The sequence below is a fragment of the Vigna umbellata genome, chromosome 4, assembly GCF_029865625.1.
Source record: "Vigna umbellata cultivar VRB3 chromosome 4, Vumbellata_1.0, whole genome shotgun sequence".
Lineage (NCBI taxonomy): Eukaryota > Viridiplantae > Streptophyta > Magnoliopsida > Fabales > Fabaceae > Vigna > Vigna umbellata.
Genome location: NC_142168.1, coordinates 5,147,793 through 5,164,637, shown reverse-complemented (window position 1 = coordinate 5,164,637; position 16,845 = coordinate 5,147,793). Strand labels below are relative to the sequence as shown.

Below are 16,845 nucleotides of genomic sequence, written 5' to 3'. Positions count from 1 at the left end.
TGGATGCTTTGGGTATGATTTTCTTTCATTTTGATAGATTGTTTTCGTGCATGAACATTATTTTTGAACAGTCACGAGTTCTCTTGACAAGTTCTGTTTTCTTCCTCACTAGCGTCGACTCCTTCACTTCGATTGTGACACCACCCTCAAATATTCACTGTTAGTTTTTGGTTTTCGATATACATCGCACTGATGTGATTTTTGTGTTTTCCTTTTCCAAATTTTTGGATACCACATTTTGCATATAGTTAGCCAAATTTTTTTAGGAATTTGATTTGATTAAATTGTATTTAATTCTAATTGCACTTTGTCTTTTGTTCCTTATATCTGGTATTGGTTATATTTTGTGTAAGGGTCTGATAAATTATTAGTCCATTGGGCCTTACATGGGGGCAAATAGGCCCATCACTCTAAGGCTAACCAGACCTTAGGAAGGGTTCCTCAGATTTCTAACTTTCCTGAGCTCTTTTCTCTCTCTAAACTCTTGTGCCCTAAAGTTTTCTCTGCCTTCTCTTTAGATTTCCAACTCTCTAAACCGTAAGAATTCGAGATAGGCGCTACCCAAGCGTTCGCGGCATAGAGAGCTTCATTTCTACTGAACGTTTTCTCCGTTCCGACCGGTAAGTCGTTTTTCCCTTTTTCATTCGTTGTCTTTGAGCCTAGGGCATGCAATATTACTGGTTGCATGTCACCAGTGAAGTTTTCTTTTCATACTCTCTGTCAAATCAAGCTCTAAGAGTTGTTGATGTCACCACTTGGGTGGTTTATAGGGCGTGGTGGAATTTTCGTGGTGTGAGACACCATAAAGGAGTGTTCCTGTGAGCTTGGTAGTTCAACTCTAAGGTAAGGGGAGCTAGTTATTTTTGGTTGAAATTAATGTATGAGATATATGCATGTTGAATCATGAATTGGTGTGTTGATTTAAATTGTTATGTACCTGTTGAGTATAAATTGGCTTGTGTTATGATGCTGGAAAATTGTGCATGTAAAAATGTATTGGTGGTAAGTTGTTATGATGGAATTGATTGCTAAAATTTAGATGGGTTTAGTGAAGATAAAAGGAATGGAGTTTTCTGCATATTTAACATATCAGTACAGGTACTGTAAGAACTTTTGTTTGAGAAATATAAAAAAAGGAAGAAAAGGGTTTCGTGAGAATTAAAGTGATGTATAGCCTTTGGGTAATTGGAGTCTAAGACACATAGTACAGTTTGCAGGATTTTATGAGAGTACGTTGTTGGTAGGATAGAGGAACCTTAAAAACCTGAGTTGGCACATCCCTGATCATAAAGCAGCCCTGGCTTGGTCCAGTCAGTTGTGACTAATCATATGTGCTTTCGTTGAAGGTGAGTTTGATGCATTCAGACATTGGGTTCTTCTCCGATGACCAATTGGGCTATTAAGGCAGTCTTAGCAAGTGGATTGTGACTTGTTTGAGTCACCAAATTGGTCAGAATAGGTACAAAGTGTTAGAATTGGGTTTGGGGTCCTCTAGTTATTGAGTGTGATGTTTTGGAGTAGAAATTGAGTTGGTTTAGTACATCTAATTCCTATCCAAATGACTAATGTAATACTTTACTTTCATTTATAAACATGTTTCATATCAATATTAGTGTTACAGATTTTAAATTGTTCAATTGGATATGTCTAAGATGCACCAAAACCAGAAAAATCACGTTGCTGTCAAAAACTGATAAGAATAATCGATTATCTCACTTGATAATCGATTATTCTAGTCAAAGAGTTGTATCATCTTCAAAGCTCTTGCAAATAATCGATTATCACATATGATAATCGATTATTGTCGTCGGAAAATCATCCAGGACAGTTTTGGGTGGTTTTCGGGGCTCTGGATATCATTTTTGGACGTTCTTTAGGTCGTTTTAGAGGTTTTGGGCCTTTCCAGAACTGTTGGTGATAGTTTCAAAGTTATTTTCCTGGTTTAAGTATGCGGTTAAGGGGTTTTGTGTTGTTTAGTGTGTCTTCTTGGACTGTTATTGTCTGTTAATGTACATGGAATGGTTTCATGTGAGTTTTGATGACTTCTTAAGTTGTTTGTGGTCTTTTGAAGTACAATTAGTATTATATCTATGTTTGTATGTAATGTAAAAGTGAAAGTATGTGATTTTCAAAGTATGTTTGATGGACGTAATTCCATGGACCTTAGAGGGGGGTTACATGGTGGTGCCTCATGTTGTGATCCATAGTGAATTCTCTTGTTTAGATTGTGTATATGTTGATTGTGGCAGAAAGTATATGATTACAAAGTGATGAAAGTATGATCCAAGTTGTAAATCAAGTTCCATATGTGTAGGATCTCTTGGTGAGATCCTTAGTGTTTTAGAATGAAAGTAGGAGCTCAGTCTTGGGGGTCATTCTGAAACTCCAATGGCTAATCATACTCAAGTAGAGGGATTAATCCATGTGGTGAGGAGTAGCAAGAGGTCTTAGTCTTGGGGGCTTCCAGTATGCCTCAAGGCCCGGAACAGGCTAACCTCATGAGTATGGCAGGGTGGGGAACCCAAGTTTCATAAGTCACCACGAGTGCAGGATCCGCCATAGCTCGAATATCATTCTAAAGTCCGGACGATTCAAGTCTAGTAGTTAACATGGTAGGATGTATGCCTTAAACTGCTTTGATTTAAGTTAACTCTTGTATGTTATGTGCTTGATATGATGCATGCTTTTATATAATTAGCTCACCCTTGCTTGTTTGTGTGCTTGTTGTATGTGTTTTCTTTTGCAATGATCATCCACTTGGATGTGAGCAGAGGAAGATGAGGTTTCTCTGGAGACAACATTGGAGAGAAATGAAGATGATGCTGCAGCTTAGACTCACTAGGAATTCTTAGTTCTCTTATGTCATTTTGAAGAACCTTGTTATGTTTTAAGTTTCAAATTCTGGACATATTTTGGAATACTCTAGTGCTTGAAGTTTTAATTTCTTAGTAAATTCTGGAAGACTGTAATCCTACAATACTTTAAGTACATCTCTTAACTGCTTTCTAATATTATAAATTGGTGATGTCTTTGCATATATATTTGCTATATATTTGGGATGTCACATTTTGTCTTTATCATTATTGTTTTTATATTAGACAAATTTTTAGTGTATGTTTTGATATCTTATTTTTGATTAAATTTTTAAAATATTTGTAGGATGAAATTTATATTTATTATTAGATTTGTATGTTTAAATAATTTTAATTGTAATAAGATTTATTATAATGATAGTTAAACATTGAGTGAACTTTAGTTCACATTTGAGATTTAGTACAAATGATTTAACTTTTAATCACTTGTATTAAATCTTGAATTTTCCGATCGAATAGTCAGAAAAAGTTATTTCTCATAATTTGCTATAATGTGTACATTAAAGTTTATGCATAAATTTTATAAACTTTCGGTTGAAATTATTTTGTGTTGTTCTCCAAATGAAAACTTGATTGTGAGCCACGAGTGATCACTTTCATTTCATGTCTTTGGAAGACCATCCTATAATACCTAGGTTGAAACGATTGTTTTCCATTAAAAAGATGCGAAGAACCTGAAATGGCACATCGATGAAAAAAGTATGATAATCTTCTTCGACACCCAGCTAATTCCCCACAATGGAAGAAGATTGGTAAACATTTCCAAAATTTGGTGTAGAGCAAGGAAACTTAATACTTGAACTTGCTACAGATGGTATGAATCTTTATGGGAACTTAAGTAGCAACCATAGTTCATGGCCAATTTTGTTGATGATTTGCAATCTATCTTCTTTATTGTGCATGAAGAGAAAATATACGATGTTGTCTGTGATGATATCGAGTCCTAGACAACCTGGAAATGACATTGATGTATACCTAAAGATATGTAGATGATTTGAAAATGTTGTAGGAAGAAGGCGTCAAGGTCTTTGATTCATATTCTCAAGAAACATATTGTACTGAGTTGTTGACGAGTCCAACTTTGAGAAGATTGCAAGTGCCAAATCTTCAAAAGAAGCGTGAGATATACTAAAGAAGGCGTATAAAGGGAATGACTGAGTGAAGCAAGTCTAACTTCAAAAACTCAAGGGTGAATTGAAGACTATGAAGATGAAGGAGGCCGAAGGTGAAGCCAAGTACATAACTCAGGTTGAAACCGTGGCGAACCAACTTGGCAGAAACGGAGAGACGGTACCCACTAGCTAAGTTGTGGAGAAGATTTTGAGGTCGTTAACTAACGATTTCGAAAATGTGGTTTGTGCAATTGAGGAATCTAAAGACTTATCATTGTTCACGGTTGAAAAGCTTGTTGGGTGCCTTTAGACTTATGTGGAAGAAGAAGAAGAAGAGGGCAAAGCCACTTGATTAACTACTCCAAATGAAGGGAGAGACTCATAACACTCATGGGAGAGGACGAGATTGAAGAGGTGGAGGAAGTGGTCCTAGTAATAGAAGTCGAGGACAAGAAGAAGAGAAAGAACAATCTGGGAAAAATTGGTGCGAAAGAGGAAGTGGTCCATGGAGAGGAGGTCGATTGAGAAACTCAAAGTATGACATGTATGGTCATTATGCAAAGGAACGTTACTGATATAAGTGTTTCAACTACGGTAAGGTTGAATATTTTGCTAAAAATTTAAAATTGTCCATTTAATGGAAAAGAAGACACGATCAACCTCACAAAAAAAGTTAAAGAAGAAACGTCATTGTTGATGGTGAGACGTAGCTTGGGAACTGAGCGAGTGGAGAACTCGACAAGGCAACCGAGTAAGATAGAGAGGTCAGAAAGATATGTAATAGCCCAAGCAAGATGGTGGAGCAAGCGAATAACTCAAATAGCTCGATGGGAAATTTGGATAGCTCGGTAAGAAATCTAGATATCTCGATAGAACAAGTAAACAAGTTGGAAAGCTCGGTGGGGAGCCTAGGTAGCTCAATGGAGCATGTAAATAGCTCGAATAAGTCGATGATCAAGTGGAGAGCTTGTATATCTCAATGAGGTAGGTGTTTGGAAACCTCATGGGTGCATTTGTACAACTTGGATAGCTTGGACATATGTGGAGACGAGCTTGTTGCTCGAAGGTTAAAACTTGCAAAAGTTGATTTGAACAGAGAATTGGAAATGAGGTTAGAGGCAATGTAGAGTTACAAGCAAGCTTAGAAAGAAAAAAGCAGGATTTGCATAAGAGACAATTGGAACTTGAACAAGAAGTTTTAAGATTGTAAGAACAATTGAAAGCTGAGAAGGATATGAGAGTTGCACTTGAGGTGCAAGATAAGAAGTAGAGAAATGAAATGAATGAAGAGATTGGTGCAATTGAGTGCAATAATACATGGGAGTGGTTCAATCTCTCAAAAAGAACTCTGTCTGTTGACAAGAACCCGGCGAGTAACAAGTTAGCCAAAGAGAAGAACAAGTCTGCCACCGAGAATGCAAAGAATAAGTCAGCTACTGATAGAACAAAGAACAAGTTGGCCATAGTGAAAACGAAATATAAGTCAGCCACAGACAAAGTAAGAGTGTAGTCAATCATGAAGAAAGAGAAGAACTCGACTGCCAGCATGATGTGAGAAGAGTTACTACACATGGGAAGCTTGAATAAAGAATAGAAGAACGGAGATGAACAACAAAAGAGACATTTAAGTTTATGGGAGAATTTTGTTGGTTTGCTATAAATTTTAATGTATTAGTCGTTGTGGGTAATTAATGGTTATGGGTACCTAATGTACTAGCCGTTGGAGTCTGGGTAGTTAATGAGTTAGCTGTTTATAGTTGTTTTTGTCTGTTTTGAGTACAACTGTTAGAAAATTGTAGGTTTATAGATTGTATTGTTGATTGTATGAATAAGACAACAACAACATAGGTGAATCAAGTTTTTTTTACAATAGAGAGTTGTTGTCTACCATCCCAAACCAAATATGTCGATGATAATCTCCAGAAAGCGAATATGTTAAGTTGAAAAGCTCAGCCAAGTCCTATGATCTCCTCTCTTCATCTTACTCATGATGGATCCTACGGTTTAAGATGTCACTCTTTATCGCTCCATTGTAGGTACTTTACAATACTTAACAATCACAAGACCAGAAATATATTTCTATGTTGATAAAGTATGTTAGTTCACGCATTCCCCTCAGCAACATCATTGGATTGTTGTCAAGCGTATTATGAGATATCTCTTTGACACAATGAAACATGGTTTGCTCTAATAGCCATCCTCTGATCCATCATCGGTTTCAGCGCAGTATATTGGGCCACTAACATAGAAGATATAAAATCCACAATATGTTTCTGCATTTATCTTGGAACTAACCTCATCTGGCACTCCCAAAAACAAAAGGTAGTCTCTGTAGCAGCACCAAGGCGGAATGCAGAAGTGCGACAATTGTTTTTACTGAGATACTCTGAATATAGTCTCTTCTTGCTGAACTTCACATCAATGGAGGAATACCAAAGGTTTATTATGATAATTTAGTTATTGTTCTCATAACTTCAAATCCATTGATGTATTCCAAGTTCAAGCATTTTGAAATCCACCTTCAATTTGTTTGTGATCATATCCAGCAACATCACATTCAGTTGATTCACATTTCAGCCATGTTGTAAGTTGTCGACATCTTTGCCAAACCAGTTTCAAGATCTTCCTTTGCTACACTATTAGAAATAAACTTATGGTTGTTCATTGATATTATTTTCAAGGGTCTTTGAGTTTTATTATAATTTTTATCTTTTAATTAAATATAGGAAATAATAATTAGTAACGAAAATTAAATGGAACATTAGTAGATATTGAATATAAGTTATGAGGACCATTCTCCTAACTTATCATTTCCGTTATCATATTTTTTTAGTATAGCGTCAATATCTTTCTTCAAACTGAATATCAAAACGGACATATCCTTAATTTTTGATCATCATATCTCACAATAATTTTAAGGGGTATTACAAAGTGTAATCTGTTTGTATGAGTTTGAGGGGAGGTATTACATAGTGTAATCTGTTTGTATAACTGATAAGTGTTTTATGAGTTATATTCTTCTTTACATAACTCTATGCTCTCTGTTTTTAATCAATATAATAGAATAATCCTTTTCTTCCTTTTGCACTCTTTTCTCTCTGTCTCCTTAATAAGCATTTCTACTTAAGCTCGTTAAACAATGGAATATTTATGATATATTTGAGACAGAAGTAATTTAACAATATAATGAATATGACTTTTGAAGATATATACAATGTAAAGATCTCAAAGAGCAATGAGAAACATATATAAGTTGCTAATTTTGTGTAAAATATGCATTTTACCCAAAATTAATGAATTTCCGCTAGAAAATAATTTTAAAAGATTAATCATTTTCACAATGTTGATATAAAAAGAAAGAGAGAATTTAATTGTTTCGAGAGATACAAAAATTTATAATGAACGAATTTTATTGTATTACTTTTAATGTATAACTGCAATTAAATTTGAAACAAAATAAATAAATCTCACACAATCATAATAATAGAATTAAGAGTATAGTTATACCTAAAAATATATAACTACTCCTTTCAAATTTATGTATACAACGAAAGAAAATATATAATTTTGGGTGTGGCATTAATTGGTAAGTGCTCTCCAACTTGGACATATAAAATGCGATTGTATCTTTGCAATATATTATTGAAAATATAACATTGGGAATTTTGAACTTTGTGAATCGTTGAATGCGACTAATCTTTCTATTCTGTTTTATTTAGTCATTAATTTCATTTTCTAGTGTTGTATATAAATATGAAGAAAGGGAAATTACGGTGAATAAAATATCAAACACTATTAAGATTTAAAAGGGAAGTGAATTTGCAGTATGGTTGACATGCAGGAATACATATATACTTACCAAATGGTACAGGAAGAAGAACTCCAAACGCTCATTACTGTCATCATGACTGATGGATTACCTGAATATATGAAAAATAGTGAGTTGATAGGAAAAACTTTATATAAAAGATTCAGGTTTTTTTTAAGCTAAAAGATTTTATAAAGAACCTGGGATTGTTCGTAGGACAAAGATTATAATGAGATCTTACTCAATTTACTATGAAAGTTTTGATATTGTATTGAAAAAAAACTTTCAATTTCAATTACGAAAAGTGCTAGGAATACACTGTTTGACACTATCTTCTGAATGCTCCATGTTCTATTTTCTCAATTACGAAAGGTGTGAACATTAACAACACACACTTTATTATATCTAAAATTCATTGAGTATTGGAAAATAACAGATTGCATCAAAATAACGGACATGCACCAATGAGCTTCATTCTAAAAGTATCAAGAGTGAAGAAAAGACTTAGGATATATAACATCATTCTATTACTAAAATATTATTAATGAGTTTTTACCTGATTGTGAAACAACTTTTGGATCATTGTGTTAAGATCATCGTGAAATGTTGAATCAGAATCTTTTGATGTTTGAATCTTCAAAAAGTTTGGCACTTTAATGACTCCTTGAGAGAAAGTTATCATATTGGGACATTCAGCTACCATCACGTTTTTCAAATATGAGCATTGCAAAGTGGCATTCCCTGGATAAAAGCTTACTAGCTTTGGTAAGGATTTCAGCTTAATTGATCTGAGCCGTACAAATACTATCTCATCACAACCATCTTTATCCTCCTTTTTCACAATTTCTTTGATTGATTCACACTTCTTTATGCTTAGAGTCTCAAGTTTCACCAAACTTTTGAATGTTGCAAATGTGAATAAATATTCCATCTTTTCACAGAGCTTCACATATAAATATTTAAGATTGATGAATGACACTGCACAAGAAACCATGCTTTCTACTCGAGGGCAAGTGCGAAGGCTTAAAAATTCAAGCTTTTTGGAGTATGGTAGTACCCACGTGTGCTCTAAACCTACACACTCTAACTCACTTAATTCGAACAGAAATAAACGTTTCAATCCAGCAAGTACTTTGTCGTGAACTTGAAGCTTTTGAGATGGAAATATCTCCTTCAGACCAGAGAATTTCTGTACTGTAAGCCATTCTAAATTGGGTAGCTTGTGAAAGAAATCAAAAGGCAAACTATCTTTCCCATTGTTATCATCCTCAAAGGATAGTATAAGAAATTTTAATTCACAAAGATGGTCTTCTGGCAAACGAGCATCACTCATTAGCTTAATGTTTTCCTCATTGAGTGTCAATCCCACCGGTTTGGGAGAAACCTGACAATTGAAGTCAAAACAATTCAAAAGACGATGTGTTGATGTTAGTTCGATACTATAAAGAGAAAAGGAAAGGAAACACAAAAGGTTAAATTATAATGCTTCATTACCTTTTCAATCGAGAACAAAGGTTGTTGTAGTAAGTTAGTTGGAGTCTCTAAAGCTTCTTTTTTATTATCATCATCAAAGCTTGATCGGAATACCTTCAGCTTAGGACAACATGCCACATGTAACCAATCTAACAAGGGACATTCTAGATGATGCTTTCCAGGGTAAAAGCAACTCAACAGTGGCATCTTTTCAAGAACTAGATATGTGAAACAAGGGAATTCAAACATTATTGTCGTCCCGTGTTCCATTTCATCTTCCCTTCCAACTATTTCTACCATTTTCTCACACTTCTGTATATCAAGTCTCTCCAACTTCCCAAGATTTTTGGCAAGTGATAAAGGGAACAATGTTACTAGGCTTCCACAACCATTAACAACCACTTCTTGCAAATTATGAAAGCTGACAATTCCTGAGGAAGTTTCCTTCCATACATGTTTCAAATTTGACAAGTTCTTTAAAGTAATTTTTTTCAAGCCAAAAACTACTCCCTTCGTCTTGACCTCACTCTCGTCAATGTCGAATATTATTTGCATTGCATCGGATTCTTTCACATTCAATTCTTCTAAGTTCTTCAAGTAAGGAAGTACATGAGATGGAATTAAAATAGTTCTATTGCATGTTGCATCAAATTCCAATTTCTTGAAACTACCAAAGAAATTGTCTGAAATAGCAGGTTTTATGTGCTGAACTCCTGTCATCTCAAGATATTCATCAAGAATCATTCGCTTTGAATATTCCATAAATTCCTTCCAAGTCAAGAAACTCAACGTCAGAGTAATGGACAAGTTTCACATGCTTGATATTTGATTAAGATCACTTGGATTTTTGAATGAATACTTAAGTCACATTTTGGTAATAGGCCTGCAGCTTATTTATTTATTCATTTATTTTTATAATAGGTGTCAATTATCTAAGATATAAAAAGAGAAAAAATGATGGCTAACGGTTTTCTGACCAAAATGAAAAAAAAAAGTTATAAAAGGACAATGGAATGATAACAAGTAACTTTGTTTTGAGAAATAGACCGACCAGTTGAATCGAAAAATCGATTAACTCATTTAGTGTTTGGCCTTTTAGAATTACAGACTCAATCTCCAATCGAATTGTTCTATAGTATTTGGTCCATTACACTTTCAAATCCGTTCTCCAATTGAATGGATCAAAAACTGGAAAACTTGAACAAAATCGGCTTCAAAAATTACAGTTTTGTCCTGAAGAATTAATTGGAATTTTTTAAAAATGTTTTGTAAATTTTATTTTGAAATTTCCTTAAAAGTAAAAAACCTAAAATATTTTGTATTTCTTTTTAGAAACCATTTACTTTTAATTTTTATGCAAATTTTGAAAGTTATTTTTTCATTTTTAATTTTTTTTTAAGTTATGATATTATATTTTTAATGTTATTTTTGTATATTATTTTATATTGTTTTATTTATTAATACTAATTTCAATCACCGTTCAACTATATGACAAGTTTAACCAGTAAACCTTGTGATGTCCCGAATGGTTTGGTTTTCAAAGCATAGAATGACCACATAACGGTTTTAGCCCATGCAAACTCAACATGTAGAAAAAATTGAAGGTAATTTTCAATTCATATTTTTTCAAATTTCAAAAGTATGATTTTAGTACTTAAACAATAACTTTGAGGGTTAAAATAATTTTAGTCACTAATATTAGTGTTTGGAAATTAAAATAATATTTTTCAAATATTAAAGATTATTTCTTTTTTAAATTTAAGAGTCCAAAGCTACATTTATCTTAAATTTCTATTAATAAAAGCATAATCAGACCTTCTTTTATTGAGAGAGATTAAAAGAATAAAAATATTCAAAAAGAACAACACTATATGTCATTAATATTTAGGATAGTTTTTAGAGAAAAATAAGTAAGTTTAAAACAAATTTAATCATATAAGTGAATTATCTATTTTTTAACACATACCTAATCAGATCTTTAAAAAGGAGAGGAGAGAGTAATAACGATAGAATGTTTTGGGCTCATAATTAAAGCGGAAAATAAGGCCAAGAGATCCAATTAGAATGAAGGTAGGAAAATAATAAAGGAAAAGTACAAAAGGATAAAAAAGAAATGTGTTGTTTAGGCTCAGTAAAAGAATGAGCAAATATATATGAAAAAGAAGAGAAAAAAATATACAATATATAAACCAAGTAAAAGAAAGCAAAATATTTGTTGAATTTCGACAGTAAATGTAAATGGGGAGAAAAGGAAGCTGAAGAAGATGAAGCAAAGTAAACATGGGATACTTATAAAATCAATAGGGTGACTAATGTAACAACTTAATCTTTTAAAATTTACTATAACACTAAAACTAATTAACTTTTAATATTTTACTGTCAAAGGCATCTTAGTCAAAACTAATTCATAAATTAGTTATATTTTATATTAAGAGTGGGTAATTTCGAAGCTAATTAACTTTTTAATTTATCTGAGTGATTATTAAGTCTCCTGACAGTTTATAATTGAATGTTATGTAACAACTTCTATATGTTAATATAAAGTTATTAACATTTACAGTTTTAGAATCGATATGTAGTGTTATTTGAAGACCTTAACATATAAATGTATTAGGAGGCCGCCTGCAATTTTCTTATTAAAAGAAAATTTTCACTTATTTATTAATGATAAAATGAATGCATAGCATAATTTTTCAGCTGGCGGTAATAATTGAATTGAGAGAATGAATTCTTACCTCTTGGTGAAACAATTTCTCGATAGTTGTATTGAGATCGTCATGAAAGGTTAAATCAGAATCCTTAGATGTTTGAATTCCTGAAAGCATTGGCACTTTGATGACTCCTTCAGAAAAAGTTATCATACTTGGACATTTAACTACCATGACGATTTTTAAATACGAGCATTGCAGAGTGGCCTTCCCTGAATAAAACCTTACAAGTCTTGGCAATGATTTCAGCTCGATTGATTTGAGTCGTCCAAATACCATCTCAGCACAACCATCTTCATTTTCATCTTTAATAATTTCTTTGATTGACTCACAACTATTTATGATTAGGGTCTCAAGTTTCACCAAACTTTGAACTGTTGCAAATGTGAATAAATACTCCATCCTTTCACAGAGTTCCACTCGCAGTTCTTTAAGATTGATGAAAGACACTGCACAATGAACTAATTTTTGTAACTGAGGGCACTTCTCAAGCCTTAACTCGTCAAGCTTTTCAGAGTACGTTTTTACCCAAGGGTGTTCTAAGCCCACCAACTCTAACTCTTTTAGATCTATCAAGAATAATTGTTTCAATCCCGCAAGTCCTCCATCGTGAACTTGAAGTTTTTCAGAGGGAAATATCTCCTTCAAACCAAAGAAACTTTGTATTCCAAGCAAGACTAAATTGGGTAGCTTGTGAAAGAAGTCAAAAGGCAAACTATCTTTCTCGTTGTTAAAATCCTCAAAGCACAAAAAAAGAAAGACTATATTGCAAAGAATGTGTTGTAGCAACTGTACTTCTCTAAATAACATAATGTTTTCTTCATTGAGTGCCAAATGCTTTATGTTGGGAGAAACCTAACAATTAATGACAAACAAATTCAAAAGAAAACGTGCATGTGTTGTAAGTAAAAGCATTAAAAGGAAAATGGAAAGAAAAGGAAACTCAAAAAAGTGTAAATGTTGATGCTTCGCTACCTTTTCAACTGAAAACATAGGTTGTTGCAGTGGGCTAATTTGAGCCCCTATAGCTCCTTTCTGATTTTCATCAAAGTCTGATGTGAATAGCTTCAATTTAGGACAATAACACACAAATAAGTCTTCTAATAACGGACAATCCAGATCATGCTTTCCAGGATAAAAGCAACTCAAGAGTGGCATGTTTACAAGAAATAGCGAAGACAAACAAGGGAGTTCAAACATTATTTTGGTTCCATGTTCCATTCCATCTTCCTTTTCAGCTATTTCTAACAGTTTTCCACAATCGATTATTTCAAGCTTCTTAAGTTTCCCGAGATTTCTTGCTAGGGATGAAGAGAACAATGCTATCAAACTTCCACAACCATTAACAACCACTTCTTGCAAATTATGAAAGCTGATAATTCCTGTGGAATTTTCCTTCCATACATGTTTCAAATTTGACAAGTTGTTTAAAGTAAGTTTTTTCAAACTAGAGACTATTCCCTTTGTCTTGTCCTCACTCTCATCAATGTCAAATATTACCTCGACTGCATCAGAACTATGCACATTCAACTTTTCTAAGTTCTTCATGTAAGGGAGTACATGAAATGGAATTACGATAGCTCTTTTGCATGCTGCATCAAATTCTAATTCCTTGAAACTACCAAAGAAATTGTCTGAAATAGCAGGTTTTATGTGTTGAACTCCCGTCATCTCAAGATAATCATCAAGAATCATGTGCTTTGAATAGTTGAAAAACTCCTAAAAAAGCAAGAAATTCAATATCAGGTTATAATTAACATGTTTCATACGCTTCGTATTTAGTTAATAAGATCACTCAGATTTACCTTTAGGAGGCCAAAAAGTATACCAAAATTTTCAAATTTTTTTTTCTAAAGAGGAGATATGGGCTCGATTCTTTCATAACCGTTGGAAAATAAACTTTCTACTTTAGTTCTATGAACAATCATGGTCAAAAGGTTGATTAAAATTTTAAAATTATCACTCTGGGATATCTAGATAAGGTAAGGATGAGTTTGATACAGTTCGACCAAGATCAAATATAGCTCCATCAAGTCGGATACAGCTCGACTAAGGTAGATACAACTCGTACAAGGACGGTTACAATTCGGCCAAAATTAGATACAACTCTCTTTTTATTCGAGTTTTTTTAATAGAACATATGGTCTCGGTTGGTGAAATAACTTATGCCATATATGTACTTTCTATTTCGGTTCCATGAACAACCAATGTTAAAAAGTTGATTGAAATTTTAAAACTGTCATTTAAATTTATAATTTTTTATCTTATTATTAGTCTTTACGCTTCAATTTTATGAATAATTGATGTTATAGAGTTATAATTATAATTTTCTAAATAATTATCCATCAAACAAAACCTACTACTAAATAATATAATATATTCTAATTGATTTAAGGTTAAGAGAAGAGTATTTTATAACACAGGAGAAAAAAGTAGTAATGTAATACAAAAGAAGATTATTTAGTTTACATACAAAAATTTAATTAGGATAAGTAATTCTCACCTTTTCATGAAATAAGCTTTGGACAGTTGTGTTGATATCGACGTGGAAAGTGAGAAAAGGATATGATGGATATTAATGAGTAATGTTAGTAAAACATTTAATTCATATTTGTGTACCTAGTAAAATAATTGTTTTAAAATAGTTATCCTTCAAACAAAACCTATTGCTAAATAATATAATATATTATAATTGATTTGAGGTTAATTAAGAGAAGAGTATTTTATAACACAAGAAAAAAGAAAGTAATGTAAAAAAAACAGAAGACTATTTAGTATATATAAAAAAATTAAGTAGGATAAGTAATTCTTACCCAATGAAATAAGCTTTCGACAGTTGTGTTGAGATCGACGTCGAAAGTGAAATCAGAATCTGCAGATGTTTGAATTCCCGAAAACATTGCTAGTTTTATGACTCCTTCAGAGAAAGTTATCATATTGGGACATTCAGTTACCATCACATTTTGTAAACATGGGCATTGCAAGGTGGCATTTCCTGAATAAAAGCTTATTAGCTTCGGTAAGTGTTTCAGCTCAATTAATCTGAGTCGTCCAAATATTATCTCATCACAACCATCTTCCTCTTCATTTCTTGCAATTTCCTTGATTGATCCACAATTATCTATGATTAAGATCTCAAGTTTCATCAAATTTTTGAGTGTACCAAATGTGAATAAATACTCCATTCTTTCGCAGTGCATCACAAATAAATATTTAAGATTGATGAATGACACAGCGCAAGAAACTATTCTTTCTACCAGAGGGCACTCGTAAAGATATAAGAGTTCAAGTTTTTCAGTGTATGGTTGCACCCACGTGTGCTCTAAACTTATACACTCTAACTCCTTTAATTCGAGCAAATATAATCGTTTCAATCCAGCAAGTACTTTGTCGCGAACTTGAAGCTTTTCAGAGGAAAATATCTCCTTCAGACCAAAGCATTTGTGTACTGTAAGCCATTCTAAATTGGGTAGCTTGTGAAAGAAATCAAAAGGCAAACTATTTTTCCCATTGTTATCATCCTCAAAGAATAGTTGAAGATATTTTAATTTACAAAGAAGGTCTTGTGGCAAACGTACATCACTCATTAGCTTAATGTTTTCCTCATTGAGTGTCAGTTCCTCCAGTTTGCGAGAAACCTGACAATTGAAGTCAAAAAAATTCAAAAAAAATATGTTGATGTTAGTTAGATACTATTAAGAGAAAAATATATCAACGAAAAGAAAAGGAAGCACAAAAGGATTAAATTTGAATGTTTTGTTACCTTTTGAATCGAGAACAAAGGTTGTCGTAGCAAGCTTATTGGAGCCTCTAAAACTTCTCTTTTACTATCATCATCAAAGCTTGATCTGAATAGCTTCAGCATAGGACAACATTTCACATGTAATTTATTTAACAAGGGACATTCTAGATGATGCTTTCCAGGGTAAAAGCAACTCAACAGTGGCATATTCCAAAGACGTAACATGGTTAAACGAGGAAATTCTAACATTAATGTCATTCCATACTCCATTTCATCTTCCTTTCCAACTATTTCTACCATTTTCTCACATTCCTTTATATAAAGTGTCTCCAACTTCCCAAGATTTTTGGCGAGTGATAAAGGGAACAATGTTACTAGGCTTCCACAACCATCAACATCCACTCTTTTCAAATTGGAAAAGCTGAAAATTCCTTGGAGATTTTCCTTCCATACACATTTTAAATTTGACAAGTGTTTTAAAGTAAGGTTTTTCAAACGAAACACCATTCCATACGTCTGGATTTCACTCTCATCTATGTCAAATATTAGTTGTGCTGATTCACATTTCTCCACATTCAATTCTTCTAAGTTCTTCAAGTAAGGTAGTACATGAGAGGGAATCAAAGTATTTCTTTTACATGCTTCACCAAATTCCAATTTCTTCAAACAACCAAAGAAATTGTCCGGAAAAGCAAATTTACCACGTCGATCTTTCCTCTCGGGATAATCAACAAGATTTATATCCTTTGAATATTCAAAAGAAACCTTAAAAAGAGAAGAAACTAAATGTCAGATGTACATGACAATCAATGATTGAATAAATATATAAAAAGTCTTTTATACTAATTCTTATGGTATATGTGACCCGCACTTTAGTTCATTATATAATTTGTTATAAAACCAAATTTGGAAAAATGAAAAAAAGTGGAAATTGTTTCAAATAATTCGAAGAGTATATGAATGTGAAATTATGCTAGACATTTGGATATCAAATCCAACTTGATAATACAATCCATAAACCTTGACCTAATGAAAATAGGAAATAAATTACTTAAATATGTACAAAACGACATAATGTTCATGCTTCATAATATTTATGTTTTGCAAAAGAATTGAATTATTAGTTATG

The 16,845-nt window shown here is 32.8% G+C and overlaps 1 protein-coding gene across 7 annotated transcripts in view; it reads right to left on the bottom strand.

Moving 5' to 3' along the window:
- The window catches only part of LOC148199087 (uncharacterized), a 38,756-nt gene that overhangs the window by 5,816 nt on the left and 16,095 nt on the right, over positions 1-16,845 (bottom strand). For all 7 annotated transcript variants that reach the window (XR_015786172.1, XM_088114018.1, XM_088114017.1 and 4 more), the window contains 7 exons: positions 15,738-16,481; positions 14,788-15,612; positions 12,950-13,693; positions 12,002-12,829; positions 9,288-10,034; positions 8,350-9,177; positions 7,845-7,905 (listed from right to left, as the gene is read on the bottom strand). Coding sequence is in view for 6 of the 7 variants with exons in the window: in XM_088114018.1 (XP_087970144.1) it covers positions 7,888-7,905; positions 8,350-9,177; positions 9,288-10,034; positions 12,002-12,829; positions 12,950-13,693; positions 14,788-15,612; positions 15,738-16,481 (4,734 nt within the window). In the remaining variant the exon portion in view is untranslated. The remainder of the gene's footprint in view (positions 1-7,844; positions 7,906-8,349; positions 9,178-9,287; positions 10,035-12,001; positions 12,830-12,949; positions 13,694-14,787; positions 15,613-15,737; positions 16,482-16,845) is intronic.